The sequence below is a fragment of the Corvus cornix genome, chromosome 5 (genome assembly GCF_000738735.6).
Source record: "Corvus cornix cornix isolate S_Up_H32 chromosome 5, ASM73873v5, whole genome shotgun sequence".
NCBI classification, from domain to species: Eukaryota; Metazoa; Chordata; class Aves; order Passeriformes; family Corvidae; genus Corvus; species Corvus cornix.
In genome coordinates, this window is record NC_046335.1 from 53682401 (window position 1) to 53707372 (window position 24972).

The 24972-nt window shown below is 42.9% G+C and overlaps 1 protein-coding gene across 1 annotated transcript; it reads left to right on the plus strand.

Annotated features, from left to right (window-relative positions):
• The first annotated feature begins 911 nt into the window (after window positions 1-911).
• DKK3 (dickkopf WNT signaling pathway inhibitor 3) lies at window positions 912-24512 on the plus strand. The gene is made up of 7 exons (XM_039551858.1): window positions 912-1187; window positions 2802-2939; window positions 3442-3525; window positions 18760-18852; window positions 20225-20369; window positions 22457-22613; window positions 23782-24512. The coding sequence occupies exons 1-7, from the start codon at window positions 1017-1019 to the stop codon at window positions 24023-24025; spliced, it is 1032 nt and encodes a 343-aa protein (XP_039407792.1). The 5' UTR covers window positions 912-1016; the 3' UTR covers window positions 24026-24512.
• The last annotated feature ends 460 nt before the right edge of the window (window positions 24513-24972 follow it).

The window sequence follows — 24972 nt, forward strand, 5'->3', positions numbered from 1 at the left end:
ACTCTTCATTGATTCCTGGCAACTGCTAACACTCTTTATTCTTTACATTGTGTAGTCCAAGAGGTTTGCATCTAAATAAAGAAAAATCAAACGGTTGTACCAATAAACTAAGATTCATGGTGTGTCCAGAATGAAACCTGCTGTGGCACTGAACAGAAGCACGATGTGTGGTGGCTGGGAGACTGAGGGAAGGGTTTCCCTATGGAGCAACAGGCATTCCCAGCTCTGCTGCCTTCTACTGCATTTCTGCCGGCATCCAGAGCTGCCTGAAGCTGCCTTAGCCTGCCACGAGCACTGGGTTTAGCCTGATGATTATTGTAATAATGCACTTGCAGGAAATTTTCAGGACTTTAATAGTTTACTCACCATTACCTCTCACCCAGGTTGCAAAATAAAATGAGACTTATAGGACAGTGCTATCCCGGCACAATAGTGTTGTCCTGGAGCTGCGAGCTGACCGCAGCAAAAAATGTCCGTGAAATTCTTGGGGTACAGCACAAAGAGGAAAAACAATGTGGAAATTGGGGAAGAGACACACAGTTACAAAATTATGATGCCGCCTGAATATTTTTTAGAAGAAGTTTCAGGGGAATCAATCAGGCGCAGTGGGGTGCAGGACGCGTCACCCCTGTGAGCTGAAAGCATCTTTTGAGAACCTTCGCTGGGAAGCAAAGCTCATAATGGAGGTGCCGCGCAGCTCGCACCTTCCTCTTCCCATCAAACCTGTTCAAAACACCGAGAGAGCGAAAGGTCTCGGGTCTGAACGGGAAACCCGCGCTGCTCCTTTGCCTCGGCACCTCCCCGCCTCTCTCAGCATCCTTCCCCTCCCGTTCTCCCCGCTCCCAGGGCGGGGGCTCCGGCGGGGGCCGAGGGTCCGCCCGCCCCGCTCCGCCCCGCCCCGGCCGCGTCCCGCCCGCCGGCGCTGAGCGCGGAGGGGCCGCGGCAGCGGAGGGGCAGCGGAGGGGAAGCGGAGGGGCAGCGGAGGGGCAGCGGAGGGGCAGCGGAGGGGCAGCGGGATGCGGCGATGGGCGCTGGTGGCCGCGCTGGGGGCCGCGCTGGCGGCCGCGCTGTGCCTGCCCGCGGCGGGCGGCGGGCGGCGGCGGGCGGCCAGCCTGGGCGAGATGCTGCGGGAGGTGGAGGCGCTGATGGAGGACACGCAGCACAAGCTGCGCAACGCCGTGCAGGAGGTGCGGGGGCGGCGGGGGGCGCGGGGGGTTCCCTCCTCACGTATTCCCCGGGCGGGCCGCACCTGCGGGCAGCGCCGGCAGCATCCCGGCCGCGCTCCGCATCCCCGCCGGCCGCAAAGGAGCCGGGGCCGGCCCCGCCGGGAGCAGCCGCGGCCGGACCCGAGCTCCGGGCTGGGCAGCGCGGGGCCCCCCGGCTCGGTGTCCGCCGGCCCCTCGGGGCTCGCCCTGTGTGCGCATCCCGGGGTGGCCCGGGCCAGCGAGGCGATGGTGCGGCTGGATCCCGGAGAGAGAAAGGAGCAGGACGTGGCGAGGGGAGGAGGGAAGGGAAGAGTTACTTGATTGTCTCTGTGCAGCAGGAGCTAAGGCGCACGAGGGTATCCCAAACCAGGATTCAGAGCTGTACGTGTCCTGAAAATGTGTGGAGGAGCAGCTTGCTTGTGATGTAATTGCGTGTCTTGATCTCAAATTGCTGGCCCAGAATCGCACAGGTTTCAAAGCCAGGAACTGAGACCAATCCCCAAGCCATTGTTGTATATGGCTGTCAAAACACCTTGTCCCAGCACTGCCCTTTCTTGTGTGCTTTTTATTCCCCTTCCTGTTAAGGATCTTCCTTTCAAGTTCTCTTTTCCCCTCATTCAAAAATACATAGTCTACAAAAACCTTTAACTGACTGCCTGCTTGAGAAACAGACCTTGCTTTACTGTAATTAGAGAATTTCTGAACTTTTACAGTCATCTGGACGGTTGCTGAAATCTGCCTCTGTCATCCACTTCATTTAGACTGCACACACACTGAGACAAACCATTCTTTACAATGCTGCAAAGATGCTTAAGGATGTAATCAACATTTCTGCCTGTTTTACTCTTTCTGTAGTCAGCTCTGGATTGAGGAATGGTCTGTGTACAGCACAAAGTGTGAATTGTTTGAGCAGAGTCTCAGGAGGTAAATGGTTTGGACTCAGAGAGATTTGCAACTGTTGTTTAAAATAAACAGACACACCAAGAAGAGACGTTTTGTCTTTGGAAAAATCCTGTTGTTCATCCTGGTTGAACTTGAGGCCTCCTAGCTCTGTTACAGTGGTTGCAAATAACAAAAGGGCATGATTTATTCTTGTGTGTTTACAAGATTCACGCCCTTCTTCATCCCACAAACAAAGACAGTAGGAACTGAAAGAGAGAATGAAATTCTGGATGTGTGCACCCTCATCTATAGGGCTGCTTCTGTTGACTTCAAGGGGCTTTGTAGATGTTTCTCTCTCTTTCCAGAATATTTTCTCTTCTTTGTCAGATCGGAAAGTCTGTGTGAAGTCTTCAGTGGTTTTCTGTGAAGAACAGAAAAGCTGGGCTCTTGACTGGCATCAGCCTTTGCAGATACCAAATTGCCATTACCCTGCACGCTTTTTCCCCTCACAGGGACTGACTTGGGCTTAAACAGCCCAGAGCTCAAGGGTTCAGCTCAGCCCTGCTTTTCTGGCCCATTCAAGAGCTGCTGCAGGCAGGGTCTGGAGCAGGCAGCGTCCGTCACTGGGGCCTGCGCGGGAGGCATGGCTCGGTCTCTTTTGTGACATTTCTGCTAATTTTCAGTTGTTTGGGGGTTTTTTTCTAAATTTGGCAGATGGAAGCTGAAGAGGAAGGGGCAAAAAAGCTGTCAGAAGTCAGCTTTGAAAGCTTACCTCCCAACTACCATAACGAGTCCAACACGGAAACCAGAGTGGGCAACAGAACTGTTCAGACTCATCAAGAAATTGATAAGGTATGAGAAAACTTATATGTGGTGAGCTCTCCATTCTTACACACCTTTTCTTCAAAAAAAAGACCCCAATTTTACATGTTTATTCACACAATAATTTGGAATGTAAACTTCCCTGATGATAAGGACTTTGGGGTTTTATTGTATCTCCTGTGCTTGCCTAATCACAGTGTTTAGGACACATCATGAAAGGTTAGTGTGAAATAATAATTTATTTTGGAAAAAGTGCCTGCTAAAAATAGGACACAGATACAGCTATGGCATGGGGAATAAAACCCCAACCATCTCCTGCTCAGTTAGCTTCTTTACAGTGTCATTTTAAATAGGAAAGGAGGTAGCCCTGTCATCTATTTTCCCCCCTCAGATTAGGGTTTATTAAGAGTGACAGCAAAATGGGAATAAAAGAGGGGATGGGAGCGGGTTAATTATTGCAGAATGTAGGACGGAGAGTCACAAAGGACTCATAAAAACTGTAGTTTGATGTTTTGTTCTTTTCCTGTATCAGGTTACAGATAACAAAACTGGATCAACAGTTTTTTCTGAGACAGTTATTACATCTATAAGAGATGGAGAAAACAAGAGAAATCATGTAAGTGAGCACTTTTCTTTCCTTTTGAAAATCAAACAAATACTTTGGGTTCCTTGTTCAGAAGACTGTGACAGAGTTCACCTAACAAAATTTTGGAATCTTTTAAAACACACAAAACCATTGGAGTAAGCAGTCAAAAATGTTTGTGTTTTTTAATTAGTTTAACTTAGAAATATTATTAACTGGAAACAGAGTTTCAGTGTTGTGGTTAGTTGACCTGTTTGAACATTCAATTTGTCTGTTAAATACAAATGTTAATTATAAAAAGATAGTTACACTGCCCTTTCCAGTGAGTGTGGATAAACCCTTAGTATAACAGTGACCTTGTCTTCCACAAAAAAAAATTGCTTTATAGACTTTTAACAATTGAAAATAACCCCAAATCTTCTATTTATGGGGAATCTGTGGAACAACATATGGCTCTATTTGCTTTTTAGCCTAACACAGCGATGGACAACTGGTTATGAAATGTCACTTTGAGGAGAAGGGAGAGAGACGGGACAATAAATCTCCTCCGCTCTCAAAATATGGTTGTTTAAGGACTCTCAAAGAAGTTTAAAAAGCAAGAATATTCTTTACCTGAGTCTTGCAAGCACAGGTCCATTTGCTAAACATCAGTAGTCACATGAGACATTCAGCACATACTACTACTTAAAAAAATTGGGTTTTCTTTGGTTACAGTCTTACCAAAATGGACTCTTTTTTGTGCTCTTAGTAAGACTGGCCTTGCCAGGTTTCCTCTGATAGCTGGCTTCCTCTGACTAATAGTTTGTGGTTTGACTTACTTTAACATGTCCTGGCTTTTTTTAGAGTAACTTACCTCCAGATCTTTCAGAGAAGCAGCTCTGTAACTATTTTATAAAACACTGAAAAAAGAAAAACTTATGGCAGTAGTTTCTAGTTTTAATGAGCACAGAACCTGAAATTAGTGCCTCTTTTCTGAAGTTTTCCCTCTTTCAGCTCATATTTTTATACTGCTGTTTAAGTTTGAATATGGCAAGTAGCAAAATACAGCATACACAAGCAACTTTACTTTTTTTTACTATTTGGCAAAGCTTGTAGCTTAAGTGAAAAGTCAAGGTGTAAAATAAATTGTAGCTATTCTAAATTACATCTGCTTTTATACAAAGTGTTAACATCCTACACAGTGCTTTTTAATAATGAGATTATATGCAATGAAGACAATCCAAATGGGTTTTTTTCCAAGCAAACGTGATAATCATCTTCAAATCCAGTGTACAAAGGCAAACTTTTTAACCTTCTAAGCACTGGAACACAACACTAGTGATGTTTCATAATGTATTTGGCTTGCCTGTGGTGTCTAATCATTCTTCACAGCTGTAAAAAGTATTTCTAAATTAACTTCCTCCCAGGTTCATACACAGTTCCTTAGAAGCTTCATGTATCAAGGTACAGCTGCATTTTCCATATGGGAAGTTTGCCTCGCTTACCAAGCCAGTGCTGCATCCAGAACTCATACTGTTCTTAGTGCTCCAGCTGAAGAGTTTGAGGGCTGAACACACATTTTTGCCAGGCTTTGTGGTGGCAGCCTTTATGCAGCTCTGAACCAAGAACAACCAGGGCTGATCCTGTCAGCTCCTCATCGCTTCCATCCCGCGGAGCGTTGCTCGCCAGCATCCCCACTGCAGCAGCTGCTGAAACAGAACTGCAGTTGTTAATGTTTATTTCCCCCACACACACTCATTTTGAACTTTCAGCATGCCCCTGGTACAAACACCTTATTTAGAGGTTGCCAACTTAAATGAAAAGCAGCCTACGGATGGACTTGGTCCTTATTTAAGGAGAGCCTGAAATTAATTTGACTGAGAGATGCCTAGCAGAAGTAAATCTGAAGATGCTTGCAGACTTTAAACATTAAGGAGGAATATGAATCACTTTTGGTACTGCAAGGGCACAGAAATGTTGTAGGAGTAATGCAATTAAGAATTGGAAGATTTGTGTTACAGCAAGGAAAAAGGTGCTGCTGAGGAGAGATCTATGAAGTAGAAGAAAATTTTTGCCCAAATTAAAAGGCACTGTTGCTTAGATCTGTAAACTTAAGGTAAAAGAATTGGGAAATGAGCTGCAGAAAACTTTGCACTGGGCCCTTAGGTCATTTTTATGCACACAAATTTTCATACCTGAAGTTTTGTGTGGCATTGTGACGTGTGCCAGTCACTCTCCAGGCCACAGGCTTCACAGACCAATAGATGGTGGAGGAGTGATTCCACTGGTTTCATAGGTTGAGTTTATGGGCTTGCCTTATAAAAGTTAAGGATTCCCACAGCTCCTGCACTTTAGGTACAAATTTGGGTGGTAAAAAGAAGAATTTTCCAAGCACCTTCCTAAACCACCTGTTTTGAAATTCAAACTCTGTGTAATTTATTACTGCAGTAATTTGTGATAACTGGAACCCTACACCTCCTCAGTTTACATTTATTTTCTGTGCTGAGTTACAAGCCTCTGAAATCACTGGAAGTTTTTCATGTGACCTTTTTGGGCTTTGAGAGATGACCCAAAAGCCTCCCAAGAAGGCAAAGATGTGTCTGCATTGCAATAGTAAATCCACTTATTGGCTGGAATGAAATCCAGCACTGGAGAAGCAGCTTTGTGGGAAACAGGTTGTGCCTGCCTTTTAAATCACAGTGCTTGTCCTCCTGAAGCAGGTACCAATACATACACAAATAGTGCATATAAATATAAGTGTGTACAGGTACATGAAGTGCAGATGCGTCAGGGAACACCCTCCACACACAGACTTTTCCTTTCAGAGTATTTCTTCCTGGCTCTGCCTCACAGAAGCATTCTCCTTAGACTGCTCTTTGTTACTGATGGCTCGTTTGGCAGTGCTTTTATGGCCAGGAGGCTATCGGTGTTTTAAGTCTCCAGAAGGGGAGTTGGGCTCTTTGCCATTTCTGGCAATGCAGTCCAGCTCCTCAGAGGTGCTGCATTATTGGGAGGCCCCATTTACATTCCCAGACTCACATTCACTTTCTCGGATATCACTGAGGGCTGGCAGTCACCCCTACTGATGTCAGGCTTCAATCCAGCAGACTCGTGTTTTTATAGAGGCCAAACACAGGCAAGAGGTAGCTGGATGGGCATAAAGTCTGTGGAGGGCCTGGCATCCATTTGTTCCTGGATTTAAGGCTCAAATACTCTGTAATTTACTTCTCCAGGGAGCACTGGTTAGCTTGCAAATTAATAGAGTATTTTCAGTCAAAAGTTCAAGCACAGAGCACAGCAAAAATAATAGCATTCCCCATTATCCTCTGAAAATCAAAACCTTCTCTAGCTTGTTGGCTAGACCTGTTTCAGTTGTGATACATTAGCCTGACCAAGGGAAAGCAAGGATGAAAAATAAAAGGAAACAAAATTGGTACTAGTAAGGTTTGCTACACAAAGATTTAGTTGCATTTCTTCTCACTTCCATTCAGAGTAGTATTTTACATAAGCTCTCTCTTCCAATTCAAAGCTAGTGTACCTGAGCTTTTTTCTTGTCTCCAGTAATTCGAGAAATAATTTTAGAAAGCAGTATCTTCTTTTTAGCAAGGTTGATTTTTGTGTTGTTTTGGGTTTTTCTTTTTCAAAGTTTAATGGAAGTATATCTGGTTGGTTTCAATTCTCTTTTTTGAAAGAGATTTTTAAAGATGCTGGTATCTAGGGCGAGTGAACCAGGCAACTGGAAGGATATAATGCATTTCTCATTTCACTTTGGCGCTGTGGAGCAGATTCCTTTCTTTTGCTTGTCCCTGGTGGCAGAGGCTGTTGAGGGCATGGCTGTGCCTTCTCTTTAGTTGTGCAGCACAGGTCAAAGTTCCTTTGTGGGAGGGTGAGGAGAGCTGCCCTCGGTGCGATTCTGTGCGAGGTGCTTGCCCTTCCTCCACCATGCGGGTGTGTGCCTGTGTGCACACTTGTTATTTGGGACACACCTTCTGCAAACACAGCAGCTGCTCAGAGAGGGACTTCAAACACCAGCACGTCCTTAGGAGGAGATCCTGTGATGCCCAGGCCTTTATCTCCATAAGAAAGGCTGCTGCTGGCACCCCTGGAGCTCTGGGCAGGGAGGTTTCACTGTGAAACTGGGTTTACAAGCTGAGCTGGCAGGTCCTGGTTTGTCTGTACAGACAGAATGGGTGGCATCCCTTTTATAACAGCCTCATTTAAACCTTTTCTCAGCCTTCATCTTTATTCCAGCAGTAAAAAGAAAGAAAATAGCTCAATTTCCCCCTTTTCTAGAGAAAAATAGTGGTTTAAATGGTTAAGCTGCAGGTCTTCAAGCTCCCACTTCTCTGCTGATGTCCAGAACTGCCAAAGTAACCACTTGGTTCCTGTTGGGGCAACTTGTATATGATTTCACCAAACATGTTCTCAGCCACACGTACTGGAGTTGCTCTCCTTGAGGCCCATACTGCTCCAGGAGAGGAGTTCCTACCAGTGCTGTAGAGAAAGGAAGCTTTGGAAATTGGGAAGGAACAATCAATGGAATGGAAATTGCAATTTTTCCATCAGCATCACTGTAGGAGAGGAGTCAATGGCAGAAATTTGAAAATGCAGCATCTTGGTGTTGATTTCTGCTCCCTTATGTCTCAGGGAGGACTCTTGTTTTGGACAGTCTTATATTTGGGTCCAATTTTTTTGTTTAATTTTTCACAGCACTTTTAGTCCCTGGTGACTTGCACTCAGCAACCTCAAACTATCAATAGACACAGTAAGTGCATTCCTGAGTTGGAATCCTGGTCTCAGTCTAGCCAAAAATCACGTAATATCTAAATCTGGTAGGTTTTGTGTGTTTAATAATTTAATTCCTTGGTACTCTAAGTTTGCTTTTCTGTTAGCTGTCCAGCCTGCTGTGCTCCAATAATCACTGGACCAGTGCAGTTCTTTGCACAACACCCCCTCTTTAGGTAATCCTTGCTGTAGGAGTAGATAAGGCAAATTGTACTTGTTTTAGAGAGCCATGGCTCCTCAGACAGGCTGGGTTAGACATCCTTAACCAATTCTTACCATTTTACTGAACCCCCTTTTTTTGTTCCCTTTTCAGTTTCAGTCTTGACAATGTAGAACACAAAGCTTTGGGGCAAGTGTGAATAGCTCTTGAGGACAAGTAGCTTGTGTTTGTTAGAGTAGAAAATGACGTGGAGAAGGGTGCAAAGGAAAACAGGATTTAGCCAAAGATGAGAAGAATGCTCAATTAGCATTTTGAGTTGCTCTAGTTAATCTGGAGTATTTTCAGGCTGTGAATCTTTTTGTAGAGAGGGACATATTCTTCTTGTATGAAAGGTGTGATGGACTGTGTGCATATGTGAGACTTCATAGCTGACTCCATAAGCAGCAAATGCTCCTTAGTGATGCAAAAGATATTAAGAGATTTAATTTAGGTCATGGATGATAGGATGGCCTTATTGTCAGTCACAGTGTATCTAAACCCAGTGTTTTTGACAATCATCTGATGTTCACTGGGCCATGGCCAAAAAAAATATCTGAATGTTAGCCTCAGTGAATGGAAAGACCTGCCAGAAGGAGTTTGAAATACAAGTGTCAAGTCTGATCCTGTACAAAGAGGAAGGTGGGAAATCTCTGTAATTGCCAGCTGCCTGACACACTCCTTCCTCAGTGTCCACATCTTTGCTTGCTAAACTCAGTCCATCCTGAGCTGGTTTTCTCTCAGAGAACGCTGTGTGGAAAGTCATGGGTGCGCACAGAGGAGCAGGAGTGGCCAGTGGGCACAAACATCAGTGCTTTGTAACGCTGTGGAGGTGCAGTGGCCACGGTGTGAGAAGTGAGGCTGTGGTTTCCATGCACTCACTCGGCTCTCGGGCTCGATGGCCCTGAGCAAACAAGCAGCTGGGAGCAGCTGCTAGACCTTATCAGAGGCAGGAGAAGCAAGGTGCCTTTTGCTGAGAGGTGAGGCAAGCCAGGCAGGTGTTTTGGCTGAAAACACAACCAGCAAAGGTTTGAGAACACAGATCAGTATCACTGGGGTTTTTTTGCTCTTAAATGGCGGCTTAGATTTCCAGGCAAGTAACTGATGCAACAGCAAAAGGGTTACTCCTAATTAAAGGTATCAAATCCTGCTCTCATTTGTATCAGTGGGAGTCTGAAGCAGCTCAGATAGCTTTAGTAAGTTTACTTTGTTAGTACGGAAAAAAACTATTAAGAGAGTGACAAGGATTCCTTTAGTATTTCCTATTAGTCTAGTTTAGTGTAAGTTGGTTTTTTTCTGTCAAGTTAGGGAAACAAAACTGTGTAGTACTAACAAATATTCCAAAAGTCTTCATTAGCAATTCCAGTTTATGCCTGTATTTAGAATTGTTAAAAAATTTGCCACATCCTCCTGTGCTATAATGTGGTATTTCTGTTCCAGCTAAACCCCAAAGAAAAAGAATATTTTAATGCAAAATCAAGTTGGCTGAAGTGCCACCTCACCGTTTTTATCTCTCTGCACTATTGCCCTTTGAGTAGCTAAATACTGAAGAGGGAAAGCTTTTCCTGTGCTGAATTTCTCCTTGCCAAAAATAAGCTATTGCTGTAACACAGTGACAGTGCCTAGAACTGATTCAATGTTCTCAGCATGGTTAGTAAGAACAGACTGGTAAACCAGTGAGTTCCTCTGAAGGGTCCAAAACTTTCTCTTCTAGCCAGTGCTTCACCAGTGTCCATGCACCACTTCTAAAGCTCACAGCATTCTTGTTAGCTGTGGGTACAAATCCTGCCTTGTCTGAAGTTTTCCATGGGCAGGGAGGAATGAAGCTTCCCGCTTCTCCCTTGTTTGCACATTGGTTGCCACATCTCTTCTGCCAACAAGCCGTGATAAGGGAGTAGTGAGAGTCAAAGGGAGGTTGTTTACCTTTTCCCTGGTTTTGGTTCAGTTTTCCTGCTCATAACATGCTGGGTTTGGGTATCCAAGCCTGTGTGATTGTCTTTTACAGATCATGTCCGAGTTGTAGGGGGATACAAAAACAAACCACCATGAATGATTTTACTTTCTGCCTCTCCTAGATCAACATATTTATTCTCAGAGAAATGGGGCTTTTTAGTCTTCTCTTTAAGGTAACATACAGTCAGGAGAGTGACTCTTTCGTGTGAGCTGGTGGCAATTTTGTGACATCTGTTAAGAGATCAGTATGGATTATCTTTATTGAAGGTCCATCAGCAGTGTTTCTTTCCTCTTGCCATACACATGTAGCAAATTACTCATGAGAGGAAAAGCTTTAAAGCAAATGAGAATTTTTTTCCACTGGTTTTGATTACATGACTGAATCCATTGGCTCCAGCAGCTGCTTATTTGAGATTTTAGCCGAAACCATATTATCTAATTAAACAGCAAGCCTTAGCTGGCAGGGTAACAACAGTAGCTAAAGCTACAGGAAATACAGGCTACAGCACTGGATGTATAGCATAGGTATGTTGTCTTTTTATCTTTTATTTGCATCTGTTATAATCTTAGATTGGTTGAGATAGATACAAAGGATGCAAATAAGTGGGTGAAATCTGCAGCTGGTTACATCTGTGTTGTCACAGGTAAGGTGGCAGAATTTGCAGTGGCCGGGAGGTTGGCCCTGTGACACATATATGATGAGCCTAAGTCTTATCTAACCTTCACCTGGGCTTTAGGAGGGTTAGATTCTACAAAATCTGTAGGATGGGACTGGTTTTATACCAGTGAGTAGGAGGAGAGAGAATGAGTGTGATCGGTGATTCCTCGGCCTTCTGTGCAGTTGTTTGGAGTCAGGAAGAGGTGTGAGATGCTACCGGTCCAGCTTGATGGTGTTTTGTACTATGATTTATTAAGCTAAACCATGGAAGTTGAAGGAAAGTGGTGAAGTTGTTTCTGTTTAGTTCTGTTTCATCAAAGGTTTGGCGAAAGAAAGGACAGAAAGAGAAGGAAAGGGAGAGAAAGAGAGAAAGAAAGAAAGGAAGGAAGGAAGGAAGGAAGAAAGGAAGGAAAGAAGCACTGTAGAATGGTGGCTTCAAATGCAATGCCTTGAGAAATGCGTTTCTGTGTCAGCTGAGTGAGTCTCAACTTTGTTCTTCCTCCCATGTGATTCACAAAAGAGCATTTTGGCATCTTTTGTGCAGTGAGTGTCTGCCTGGCCTTTGCAGGGGCTGGGTCACTGCTAGCACTGAGGGACACCACTGGTGAGTGCATCAGCTGCCAACTCGTGGTTCTTCACCTCTGCAGCTTACAGAGAACCCCCCTCCACCTGTCCCACCTGTCCTGGTTCTTTCCTTCCTAACAAGTCCACTCTCCCTTCCAGTTAGTAATATATTGTAATACAGCATGGTTGTACAAAAGATATACAGGGTGGGGTGGGAATTCTGGATCTGTTTACTCATTATTCTGTCTGGAAATGACTCAGAGCCTGCTTGTGAATTTATATCATATGAGGAATCCCTCAAACTTCTTCCCTTAGGAAGTCCAGGGGGAGAAGCAGTATCTTACAGCACACAGAGAGTTTGACATCATGGTGTCAGGCAAAGGGGAGCCTCAGTGGGTTTTCTGGGTCCAAGAGAGCTCACAGCTGTCAGCAAGGGAAAGTTTTGGTCCCCTGGTAGGTGTTTGTCTTGGACTTCATACGTGGTGGAAATCTGTAACACGCTCATACTCTCATGTCCCTTTTGGAAAAGGAGTGTGCTGAAGACCCCTTTCCCCTTCTTCCTCATTGGTGTTTTTTTAGGAAATGGAATGAATATTCATGAATAGTTGTCATCTCATGTTGTTGATATCCTCTAGGCGCATGATTTCAGTTGGAAAATTAAATTAAGGGAATAAAAAAGGCTTTTGTAATCCCAAGAAATGCCCCACAGAGGAGGTCTTGAAGAAGCTTCGAAGAGTCAACATCTATGAACCAGATGCCTGTTCCATCCTTAGGCAGACATGGATTCCGTGTTCCCAAAATCCTTGAGTGCTGGAGATGATTTATTCCAATGCTATTGCTTTAATTCAAACCCCTTCTTCTTCCACCTACAGCTCATGGAAAATAAACTATTTGATTTCTTCTACAGTAACAGCAGTGTCTTATGCTGTCAACTCTGCCATGGGCAAAATCCATTGAATGTGAATCCTTACCAGTGTACTTCTGTTCCAGTATTATTATCCTTGGCTGGCACCTTAAGCACAATTAATAAGTCTGTTCCAACTGTAGACTACCAAAAAAAGTATATTATATAGGAACAAATCCCATAAAATTCAGGGTTTGAAATCAGTTCTGTGAGGGATGGGGCACAGGTCAGCATCTTACTCTCAGTGTGCTACTCTTAGTTTAGTGATTAAGATTAGCCAGCAGCTACTAAGTACAGAAATCTTGTTTTCAAAGGCTTTCCTTTTCACCCAGCTGTTTCACATCCTCACTGTGTACAGCTACTCTGTGTTGTTTTGCTTGTACAAATTTGCAAAATTGACATAGTTCAGTAGTGAATCATGGAAAGTTTGTAGCTGCCAATTGTAGAGACAAGAGCGGCCGGCATTAAAATTCAGCTCCCAGGGAACATCATTGCATCAAAGCTGTGTCTTTGTGTGATTACTGCTACTTACAAATAATGGCACTTTGGAGCTTTGTGGCACTGCTCTACAGTGGCTCCACAACTGCTACTGGAGCTCAGGACATTTGGAATAAAACCCAGGATGTCTCAGACCACGAGTATTTAGACACAGCTTCTGCTTATCAAAGATTAAAGAATTGTTGTTCTCCAGTTAACAGATCCACAGGTAGATGCATTTCTCTGTTAAGACCATTAATTGCAAACTTATTAGGAAAACTTTGTTTATAAGCATGCATCAGTATTTTGACCTCACATATACACACATATATATATATAGATATAGATATAGATATAGATATATACATATACGCACACATAGACACAGTTCTTTTATTCTTTCTACGCTGGATAGCTCTTAGTTTCCAGACTAAGTTAATTACCTGTCAGATATATAATTTATGGGGGTTTTATACCAAATTAGAATAGTTCTTCTCATGTGCCCACTTTGATACCATTGCAAAATAGATTGAAATGAGTACTTGGCACTGTGTTTCCTACATGGGAGCGTTTGCAGAAGCTGTAGTCCTGCCAGGATCAGGTTATTATTACTGAGAAAAAAAAGGGTGAGGGAAGAAAATGAAGTGGTTGCTTCTGCAGAATGACCTGCTATTAAATAATTGCAAGGCTTACAGAGAGATTTTGACCAAGAGTGAACAGAGCATGATCTGAGAGAGCATCCAGGCACCATTTTCCTCATTATTCTGAGGCATTTGTGAGGAATTTAGTTTTGGTTTTTTGGGTGTAGTTTCTTCTTTCATTGGAGTCAGCTCCTTGAAGCTGTGGGTAAGATGATATTTTCTTTATTTCCTCTTTTGACACTGAGCATTAACTGCATAAGGGTCTGATCAGTGACAGGATCACTGTTCGTGTGGTGGGAATAAGCAGGTGGTGTAGAAAGGGATGCTTTGGTGGTGAGCAGTTTAGTGGGGGCCACAGACTGCCTCAATTCCCTCAGCTTTTTAACAGCATTTTAAAGCTAATATAGCTGTGTTTCTTTGGGTACCTAAAGCCAAGCTGAAGTGCCTTTAGGCCACCTTCAGTTATGTCATGAAGACATATTTTGCATCCATTTATATTGTGTCATGTGGAGAACCAGAAATGAAATTTTCCCAATTAAAATGCTTCTGGGAAACAGGGGAAAGGAATCAGATGAGATTAGCTCCATGGAGAAGTTCATGACAAAATCAAGGGACTTGTGTTTTGTTGTTTATTAGTTTTGAGCTCAGAAGTCACATTCCTGTTGAAGAGCCACCCAAAGAGCTGGCTTTCCCTCATAGCACTGGGATGTGACCCCTACCACGGTTTGCAGCTCATGTCTGCTCTTTTCAGGACGTCTTTTTTTAACAGAAGTTCCTAATTTTACGAGTGCTGTGTACTTGGCAGGACAGCAGTGAGAGGTTTGCACTGCTGGAAAGTATTACAGAGGTTTTGAGGTATTTCAAGGCAAATTAATTCATATCTCATTAAAGACAACTGCGTTACATGCCCTGTCTAGACAACTGAGAGATTAGGAACTGGAATGCTACTGCATTTCAAATTAAAGTAGTAGTTTCCATAAAACAGTATTCCTTGCTATGTAATTCTGCCTTTTTTTTTAATACATGTAGGATATAAAACAGGTTTTATGCTTCTTTTTTTTCCTTACTACTCAGCAGTTTTTGCCATCTGCTGCAGTGACGGAGACCAGTCCTACATGAAACAACTTGCAGAAATTGAAACAAAACCTAGAAGGGGATTTGTAAACACAGAAATGTTAACTCTTAGAAGGACTATTTGCTAAGAGATGTCAGTTCCAATGTGAACATGGCACTTCAGCCATGGCTGGAATTGTTGTTGTCTCATGGGTGCAATCGGGTGAGCTCTGGCACTGTTTGGGAAGGATCTGTAGCTATGGTTCATGGAGGTTAACACTGAGTTCTACCTGAGTTAAAGGTTTTTGAAATGGGAATTTCATTGTCTGGGGAGTTTTTAATAGACATGTAAAGGGGCTTTTGTTCAGAGAAGCTTTTGGAGCACAGTTATCCCTGAATACTGCTGAGATGCCCCCATGCATTTCCAAGGTTGTTACTAAAACTCATTTTCTAATTGTCACACGACTTGCTTTAGTAGCATTGCTTCCTGTGCTGTGTTTCTGCTGGCAGAACTTCCTTACCTCTCCAGAATAATTGATTTTTGCCTCTCTACTTCATGGCTTGGAAACCTGAAATCCATAGAGGGTTAGGAATGAACACTTTGGAAGGGCTGTTCTGGCTTACCAGCTGTGCAGAAAACAATCCTGCCTCTCCCTTCAGCTCCTTCAGAAGTTTGTAGGCACCTGTAACTGGATCACAGTAAGCCAGCAAACTGGGCCATCACACAAGGAGGGGAGAAGGGGTTCTCCTGCTTGAATCCCACTGTTCTCATGCCAGAGAACCACAGAAAAGTTGTATATTAAGTCATGACAGTGCCTTCCTCTGCTTTCTTGTGTTCTAAACTAAAGAAGGAAAGTCTCACTTAAGACAGTCCCTGACAAGTATTGGCTGAAGATATGAGTAGTGAAGAGAGAGTTTTGTTTAAAGTTATCTTTGAAGAAGAACTTTCTGAGAATGGAGGTGGGGTGAGTGTGAGTGGGGAGAGGGAATAGACAAATCAAATGCCAGTTATGAATTTAAAATCAGTGAGTCCATTTTGAAGGTTAGACATGATCAGAGTATTTTTTAGTCTACTCTTAGGGTTTTAATTAAGGATTAAGGGGAAGAAGAGCAAAGAAAGTGAGTGTTATTTCAGTACATACTGTATCACCAGCAAAACAGAGTATTAAAAATACTGCCATAGTGAGGTACAGAAACCAGGTGAACACTGCCAAAGAAAGTGGGTTCTGTGTGAAATTAGGTTAACTCTGGCCATGTTGCTCTGCTTTCATAACTTGAAATGAGAAATTCTTTGCTTGTCCCTCTATCCTCCTTGGTGTGCTGTATGGGCAGAGGGTGACGTGGTGCACAGCACAGTGGGATACATCCCACCAGCCAGTGCAGTCTGCCAGAACAGCCTGTGGCACCTGCCAGGCCCTGGGGGCTGCAGATTGGCACATCACACTGGAAGAAAACTCTTTTCTTTTGTGCCTTTCCATGTGTGCAAAGGCCTGAGGGAAAGCACTCCTGTGAAAGCTTGTCCCAGCAGCTCTGACCTGCACAGTCCTGCACCAGCTGTTTCGGTGGTCTGGGAGCTGCTGTATTTGACTATCACCAGCATCACTCGCTGTTTTATTCTCAAATAAAATGGACACTAAACATTCTTTAGGAAAGCAAGAATCTTTGGCATAATCTACCAAAGACAAGAAACCTGAAGTTTCTTTCAGCAGCAGTTGTTTCAGCAGACTTAGGAATCTTTTCCATGATTTTCATTCTCTTGTTGAGTGGGTTTTTCGTTGGTTTTTTCCTTTTTTTTTCCCCCTGTTGGTTTTGGAACAAATCCTAATGCCCAAATTGCTTCCAGGTGCTGCAGGATATTCACTGCAGAGCACAATATTATAATGAGAGTCCACAGGATGCTGAGCAAGTCCTTACAGGTACATAGCATGGGATTCTCCATCCTGGCCTCTGTTGTTTATGGCTCCCAGTACTCCCATTAATAAACAGGCAATGCTGCTTTCACTCTGTATTATTCTTTAGCACTTCCCAAACAGCATATTCCTTTTCCACAGCATTAAATTAACTGGTATAACACAAAAATGGATTTCAGGGGGATGTACATCATTATCACTGTGGCTGGCTGATTCTGCCTTTAAGTTATCTGCCCAACTTGTATGCTCTGCTGCACATCAGAACCCAACACTCCCTCTCCTCAGTTTATGCAGTAGCTCCTGCAAAGACAAAATATTCTGAGAAATAACTTAGTTTGCACAGTTCCAGGAAAAAATGGATTGTTCAGAATCTGTTGCAGCTGATGAAGATGTTCAGATTTGCTCCTTGTCCAGCAACTATTCTGTGTTAATGTAGCTGAATTATAAAAGGTCTGTTGCCTGATTAAAGAAAGAAAAATAAATAATAATAAAAATGTATATGGTTACACATCTGCATGTAAGCATTACTGAGTTCTGCATTGACTATGGATATCTGGGTGAAGTAAATTGGTTTGGAGTGTGGCACACTATTTCCCAGAGATCATGTGAAAGGAAGCCTTTTACAGGCCAGGAAAGAAACCCACAAAGGGATTTTTTTTTTCCCTGACTGGAAACCCTCATAAAACTGAACGTCTGAACTGGTGGGACACAATTCAGTAAGAGGAAAAAGTTTTTTGGTGTGGGACTCATTAATTCAGGAGAAAGCAGCAACTGGAGAATTGCAACTTTGGTGTTAGGTGGTTTTAGAGCTGGAGAGAGAGTTATTCCATGAGCTTAAAAACTATTATGGCAAGATTTCTCCTTTATGGAGAAGGACAGTTGGAAAACCTGAGTACAGCGAGACCTGGCTGTTTGCCTGAGAGTGGATGGAACAGGAGTGAAACAGTGGGGTCTATTCTGGGTATGGTTTATACAGGGGATTCATCAAAGCAGCCAACAAAGCTACCAACAGCTACACAAGTTGGCCTAGAAGAGCACGGCTGCTGAAGAGATGTGGCTGCCTGCTCACTGGGAACCACAAAACCTCCAACATACTCTATAACATTTGGATATTTGGATTCTGATCCACCTGGTTATGTAGCTCTCAGTCCTCCACTCCTGCCCCAGTCTACTGCCACCAGCTGATCAACATTTTTCACATTAACAGAATTTTTATCATAACAGGAAAGAAAAAAAAAAAAAAGTGGAACACACACACTACTGGGATAATGAAGTTGAAAAACGTTGTGGTAATTTATAGCAGCCTAGACCTGGAGATACTAATTCCTTAAAACAGCTAAAATGACTTCTTCTGAATTATAAACATGTAACTTGAATGTCGAGTCATTGACTTGGAAAGAGTCAGGCCCTAGACCGTGTTTAGCTTGTGTTCTGTGTTCTGGGTAATCAAACTGCTTGGAAACATCTGAGGTGGCCAAAGTGGGTAATTCAGACAGGGCTGATTCAGGCAGAGCAGCCTTGCCTCACACATGGCAAGAACCCTCCAAAAGGCTGAATCTGGAGAAGATCTGAAGAAAATGAGATGCTTAGTGGAAACTTTCAATAGAGGTTGCACAGATGATCTGCTCCAGCAAGTGAGATTAGTGTCTGCTGAAGAGCAGCCAAGTGCTTACTTCAGAGAATTCAAGGATTTTTGTGTAATTCCTTTTGCTTTTTCCTTTCCCTTCCCACTAACAATGGTCCAAACCAATGCTGGAGTACAGGGGACTCAGAATGGTGTTGACTACATTGTTTCCAGCCTGGAGGGAAAAAAAAAAAGGACATTTTAGAGAAGAGGGTTAATCACACAATTTTTAAGAGGTAACCATTAGATGGGAAAACAGCACCCCCCCCCCCCCCCATGAACCAGACACAAATATATCCACTTGCTCCCTGTGTTCTCCCCACTGCCACGCACTCAAGAAGTGAAGCCACCCAGCAATTTGAGGCCAGAGGATTCAGATAAGCCAGGGAGAGGGCACTGGTCTGTTACAGAACCATGGTTGTACAAGGAGCCCCAAGTAAGAAATATAATTAATGAAGAATTTCTGGTATTTCAAGGAGAGGCATGAATTTTTGGCAAATCACGCTTTTATCCTTTCCTTCAGGAGTGTATCATCGATGAAGACTGTGAAACAGGGAAGTATTGCCAGTTCTCCACCTTTGAATACAAATGTCAGCTCTGCAAGCCCCAGCACACAGTAAGTCCTGAATGAGATGGGATTTAATGTGATTTTTAGAAACTCAGTAAGTTATTGTTGCTAATGTCAGCAAGTCAAAATTGATGGAAAAGAAGCTGCAAAGCTTTCTGCATGAGGGTAAAAAAGTTTTTATGTTAACATGGTGTAATTAAAACACAAGATTGGGATGACCCAACATCTACCCCTCTCCCCACCTTTTCTTTGCAGTTCTCAGTAGAACACTTGTAGGATAAAGAAAGTAAAAACTGGATCCTAGCTACACTTCTGTTGTAAAGTGAGCTCAGGCTGAAGGAGGTGGGATCAATTCCCCAACCTGGAACCTCCACAATTACAGAGCATTTTTTAACTTAATTAGCAGGTCTTCATAGTGCCAGTGTAGTCCTACACCTTGCCCTCTGTTAAGCACTGCCTGTGGGATCCGCTGGAGAAGAAATACAGATTTTTTTATGGCTGCCCAGGCAGGGCTTTACACAGACAGGAAAAAGCTGCTGAAACACTGACCTGCTATGACTCCTTAAGATTGTTAATCAGACTACCTAAAAAAGGAAACAAAGTGACTCACATGGTTTTTATTAGGTTGATTTCTTAGGTGTGTGTAGTTGAAACACTGGGGCACTTGTCATACAAAGGTACCTCTAGCTAGAGATTTGCATTTCTGTTTTGCAAAGAGATTTTTTTCAGACAGATTTTTTCAAAGATTCTTAGTTACCAATGAAGTCTGGTTCTTATTACAACTAAAATAAGGATTTTAGTAAGACTTTTTTTTTTGCTTTGCTCTTTGAAAACAATTCTTCTGAACAAACTGTAAATTCCTGACTGCATTTAACAATGGAAAAAACCCAGTAATGTTCTCCATTGATGATGGTTCATTTATTAATTTTAGTTTCCCTTAATTGCAGAAAGAGGGCTCCCGGGAGAACTTAGAGCAGCATTTCAGTACCTAAAGGGGCTACAGGAGAGCTGGAGAGGGACATTTTGCAAGTGCATATAGTGACAGGACAAGAGGGAATGGCTTCATACTGAGAGCAGGTTAGGTTAGATATTGGAAAGAAATTCTTCCCTGTGAGGGTGGGGAGGCCCTGGCTCAGGTTGCCCAGAGAAGCTGTGGATGCTCCATCCCTGGAAGTGTCCAAGGCCAGGTTGGATGAAGTGCTGCTGCTCTGCTGTGGAGGTTCCTGTCTGGCAATAATTCTATGTGTGCTCAACCTGAGAAATGACGCAGTTCTATTGAGCAGCGGGAACATGACATACGTATATTTAAAGTACATACTCTTGTCTTCAGGCTCAGGGTTTAATTCTGTGTGTAGCTGTGTGTGATACATGCAATGAGTGCTACAGTGCCAGTTTTCTCAGGAGCTTTTGCCTTTGGCAGCCCTGCTCACGGGATGTGGAGTGCTGTGGAGAGCAGCTCTGCGTGTGGGGCGAGTGCACGAGAGCCACTGCCAAAGGGGAGAACGGCACCATTTGTGAGAACCAGCACGACTGCAACCCTGGAACGTGCTGTGCTTTCCAGAAAGGTACTCAGGGGTTAATCCTGTTCATCTCATCATGCAGGGGCGTTGATATTTGGCTCTTTTCAGCCCAGGGAAAATGGTTAAATCTCTACAGAATCAACAGGTTGTTCTCCCTTGGCCTGTGGAATGCACTGTGTTAACTCCATTATAAAACTTCGATAGAATTAGGAGTGAGAAACAGCCTGATGGGGTGCACACTGGTGAAAGCAAAGCCTGTTGCACACTAGAGGTGAGACCAGCAGCAGAAGCACAAAAATTTACATTTCTAAAGGGGAGTCTTAGGCATTTAAAAGCAGCAGAGCTCTATGTCAAATTTACACACAATAAAGCAAAAATAAGAGAATTAAAAATGTGCAGAAGAAATTAATGAGCTGTGTGAAAGTGGCTTCTCCTTCCTCTCAGCAAGCAGAGCATCAGAATCACAGTGCAGATACATTTCATACTCCAAGTTTTATGTGAGCCTTCCAGGGCATCACACCAGGCAGCCAACAGAGACAGAGGAATGACATCCCAGGTTATGTTGTCAGTCCACATGGGAATGTGAAACTTGATTTACAGAAGGGAGAGCAGAAGGTCTCGGGCCTGAAATCAATCCCCAGTCCTGTCTGGTTGGGGTCCAGTTTCTTCTGGTGGTTTATACACACCAGTTCCTCACTGCATTTGTCACAGCTCACCTTATTTTAGTAGTGACAGGACACAATTCCAGCCATCTCCCTACAGCAGGTAGATACTTCCCTAGCTTTTTTCCTTGCTATGAGCCAGAGGAGGCCTTGTACTGATGGTTGGGCCTGTCCCACTCTCAGCCTGCTGGTGGATCAGGCCACCAGGGCATTCCAGGAAAACAAAGGAGAAAGCTCCAACACCATTTAAAAGTAAAGAGGATCTGCTCAGCTTTCCCATGTTAATGTGGAGCATTACATAGTGGACCTTCAGTATTAAGTTTGGTTAGGAAGGAACAAGAGATACATAGTTATTGAGAAAATTATATCTATATATATATATATATAAATAAATCAATAGGTAAGAACATTGATGAACATTGATAGAATACTCTTATTAGAACTTAAATTTTTCTATTGATTAGTAGCAATGAATTTTTATTCTCTATGGCTCTCTGCTTTAGCAGGGCTATAGGGTTTTTCAGGTTAGGCCCAACCTCAAGGCCTTTCTTCATCACTAGAGTATTGCAAAAGATTGTCCTAATAACAATGCATATTTTTCACGTAAAACTTCAGTAAACTGTGGAGTATTTGCTGCTCAGTATATAATGTTTTGAAACTGGGAACTGATAGGTCAGATACACTGAAGCACATGTGTCTGTGCACACACACACATATATGTGTCTTTTGACCAAGCCTGGTTTAAAAACTTCAGATTTTGAATTCTTCTCATATTTTATCCTGCCGTATGAGGTGACTGAAGACAAGAGGAGGAAGGGAGGTTTTATAGGAACATCTGGAAGAGCTGAATTCCAGACTGAGACAGTGAGTTACTGACATGAGGAAACCCAAAGGACACAGCCTTTTAAAATAATTTCTTACACAGGCTGAAATTCAGCCCTGTGTAGAAACAAAGGTGCCAAGTCCCAAATGCCATCAGACAGCTTTGCCTACAGCAGAATTACTAAAATAAATTAAATGTCTGAGTTGCAGTTCTTGTAACTTCATTATTTAGTCTCTGAACAATTGCTCTGTATTTGCAGCCTCTGCAAAATAACAGAGTTCTAAAGGAGAGAGGTATTTTTCTATTCAGATTTTGAACTATTTATGCTACTCATTGCAAAGGATTCACTGTAATGTTAGTTTTCTTGGGATTAGAAGAGTTTAGAATCTCCAAGGGCTGGAGTTGTGCTGTACTGTCTTGACATTGGCCTCTGAGTCAAGCTGATCGTGCTCATTAAGGATGAACTTCAAATGTCTTACTCCCACCTAGTGGAAAAAACATGGCTATAGCTCCCTAACATGTAAGTGGACTTAAAAAGAGATCAAGCCTGTCTTTTTATATCTTGCTTAAAGAATTGAACATGGGGTCATCCCAGTTTAGCAGACAGATAACAACCTCTCCTAAAATGACTTTACTCTGGCCTGCAGAGCTGCTGTTTCCTGTGTGCACGCCCTTACCTGAGGAAGGTGAACCCTGCCATGACCCTTCAAACAGGCTTCTCAACCTGATCACCTGGGACCTGGAGCCCGATGGAGTGCTGGAGCACTGCCCCTGTGCAAGTGGCTTGAGCTGCCAGCCCCACAGGTAAGGACCAAATTGGCCAAACCAGCTGCTTGAAATTTTTGAGGGGTCTATTTCTGTGGTAAATAGGTAGAGAACACACAGATTGTTCCTCACTAGAAAAGGTTTTGACAACTTCTCTCGTCTGTAGCACTGAAACCTTCTGCTTTGTCCCACACAAATGTGCCCAACTAAGTTTGGCAACACATGAATCCGGTGTGAATTAAGTGTGTGATTTGATGGGGCTGGTACTGCTTTTTAATCAGGCAGTACTAACAGCTGTTGAGATGCATCATTCCAACCCTCTGCACGCAGTCCCTGTCCACCAACTTTCTGTGTGAGACTGGGCTTCTGTCAGATGTTTTGCTTGCTTTACAATGTGAGACATGTTAAAGGTATTTTAACACAAACTTTTCATAGCTCATGCTTTTAATATTTCTTTAAAATGAGTTCTTTGCATTGTCAGCAGTTTCACTGGCAGAAAGTGAGATCATTTCAGTTTTGCTAAAAGCATTTTTAGAAAACCTACATTTTCTATGAAATAAACTCTCCAAGTTTGCTCCTATGCTACCAGCATCATATTAATTTCCAACAAGACATCATAGCTGGGATAGAGATGTAGATTATTATTTCTCTCTTCTGTGTCCAACTCTTTCTACATTTTTTCATGCTTGAAAAGGAATTGGGTAACATTTTGTTTCATAAATGTCATCAAAGGAAGCAAGCAGAGCTGATCCCATGCTTTCATCACCAAAATTTTTGTTAATGCACCATTAACCTCAGGGAAGATCTGTCAGCAAATGTCAGGTCTAGTCAGAACAATGTTTCAGATGAGGATGTAGAAACACAGAAATTAATTAGGGTGTGAATATAGCTGAACTGTCCAGAATTTTCTATCCGAATTTAAAGATTCAAGTAACATTTTTTTGTTACCTGTTTTTTCTGAGAGCCACCGACATCTTGTGTGCCAGGATCAAACATTTTGTGCTGTTAGGATCTCTGTATGTGGAAATCACATTTATAACTCTCCAGCTGTCAAGCATGTAAGAATCAGATGCTTGTGAAGTCAGCTGGGGTACATCCGTTGTGCATTTAACATGTTTTTATGTGAGGAGGGAATGGAGAATTTCATGAACTAGAAGAAGAACACAAAATGATGTACTGTATGACCAGATGTGCCTTTTTCCAACAGCCACAGGTCTACATCTGTGTGTCAGCTGTCTGCCAATGAAACCCAGAACACTGAAAAAGAAGATCCCTTAGTCGTGGATGAGATGCCCTTTCTCAGCTTGATCCCCCAGGATCTTCTCTCTGATTATGAGGAAAGCAGCGTCATTCAGGAAGTGCGGAGAGAATTAGAAAGTCTGCAGGACCAAGCAGGTTTCAAGCCTGAGCCTGACTCAGCTCAGGACCTGGTTTTGGGAGATGAAATCTAAAGCCCAAGCACCAGTTTAGTTAGTTATTTCTAGATTTTTTTTGTCTAGTGTCTTGCCTGTATGACCCCTAAACACACACTGCTGGATAGAAGTGCAATAAATGAGGTCTTCAACGAGCATCCTTCTCTGTGCACCAAACCTGCATGTCCCAGCTACTGCAGAATTCATTCAATCCCTGGACCAAACTTTCTGTCAAATGGGAACCATATGAGTGTTCTGGATTTGTACTTTCCCCTTGTATGTCAGAAATAAACTTCTTAGTACTTGTACTCATTAAAAAATACACACAAGCATAAATAATTTTAAGTTACTAGCAACTGTAGAAGTGACTTCTGAATATGGATGTTTAGAATTGTTTTATTTCTCTAGGGCAAGAACCATCTACTTTGACACTGTTGCAGCCATTGATTTTAAGGAATATTTAAAGGAATTTTTTATTTTTTCTTTAGAATTGGTTTATGCTTTTAATACACCTCATAGGCATAAATCTGTGCATGTTACACGATGTGATTATTTTTACCACCTTAAAAGGTCATGGATTTAAAAAACCAACAGCAAGCCAAGAGTAAAATCCGACCCACCAAACTCCCCAGCTCCCAGCTGTCTCACCAGTTTGCTACCGTGGCTCCTCCACTATTGATGGTTTTCTGGGGTATAGATTTCACCATCTGTTGTTGCACATGGTAAAACACGACAAGAGGTTCCAGCCAAGTAACTTTACATGGCACTTCTTCCCAGAACATCCCTACTGCTCACGTCTAGTTTGGAACAGCAGAGCACCAATAACTGGAACAGGTGTATGACTGTGCTACCAATCTGCACATCTTGCACCATTTCTGGTGCATGAAGGCTTTTCAACAAACTCCTAGGGTACCGTCATCATTATACACAGGGAGGATATCTCATCAGAACTGTCTTGACTTTTGGTTTAAGGACTCTACAACCAA

Excerpts from the sequence above, each read along its gene's own strand:
- DKK3 (XM_039551858.1), top strand. The coding sequence starts at position 1,017 with ATGCGGCGATGGGCGCTGGTGGCCGCGCTGGGGGCCGCGCTGGCGGCC. Across the intron at positions 1,188-2,801 it reads TGCGCAACGCCGTGCAGGAG|ATGGAAGCTGAAGAGGAAGG; the intron begins GTGCGGGGGCGG and ends TAAATTTGGCAG. Across the intron at positions 20,370-22,456 it reads GTGCTGTGCTTTCCAGAAAG|AGCTGCTGTTTCCTGTGTGC; the intron begins GTACTCAGGGGT and ends TCTGGCCTGCAG.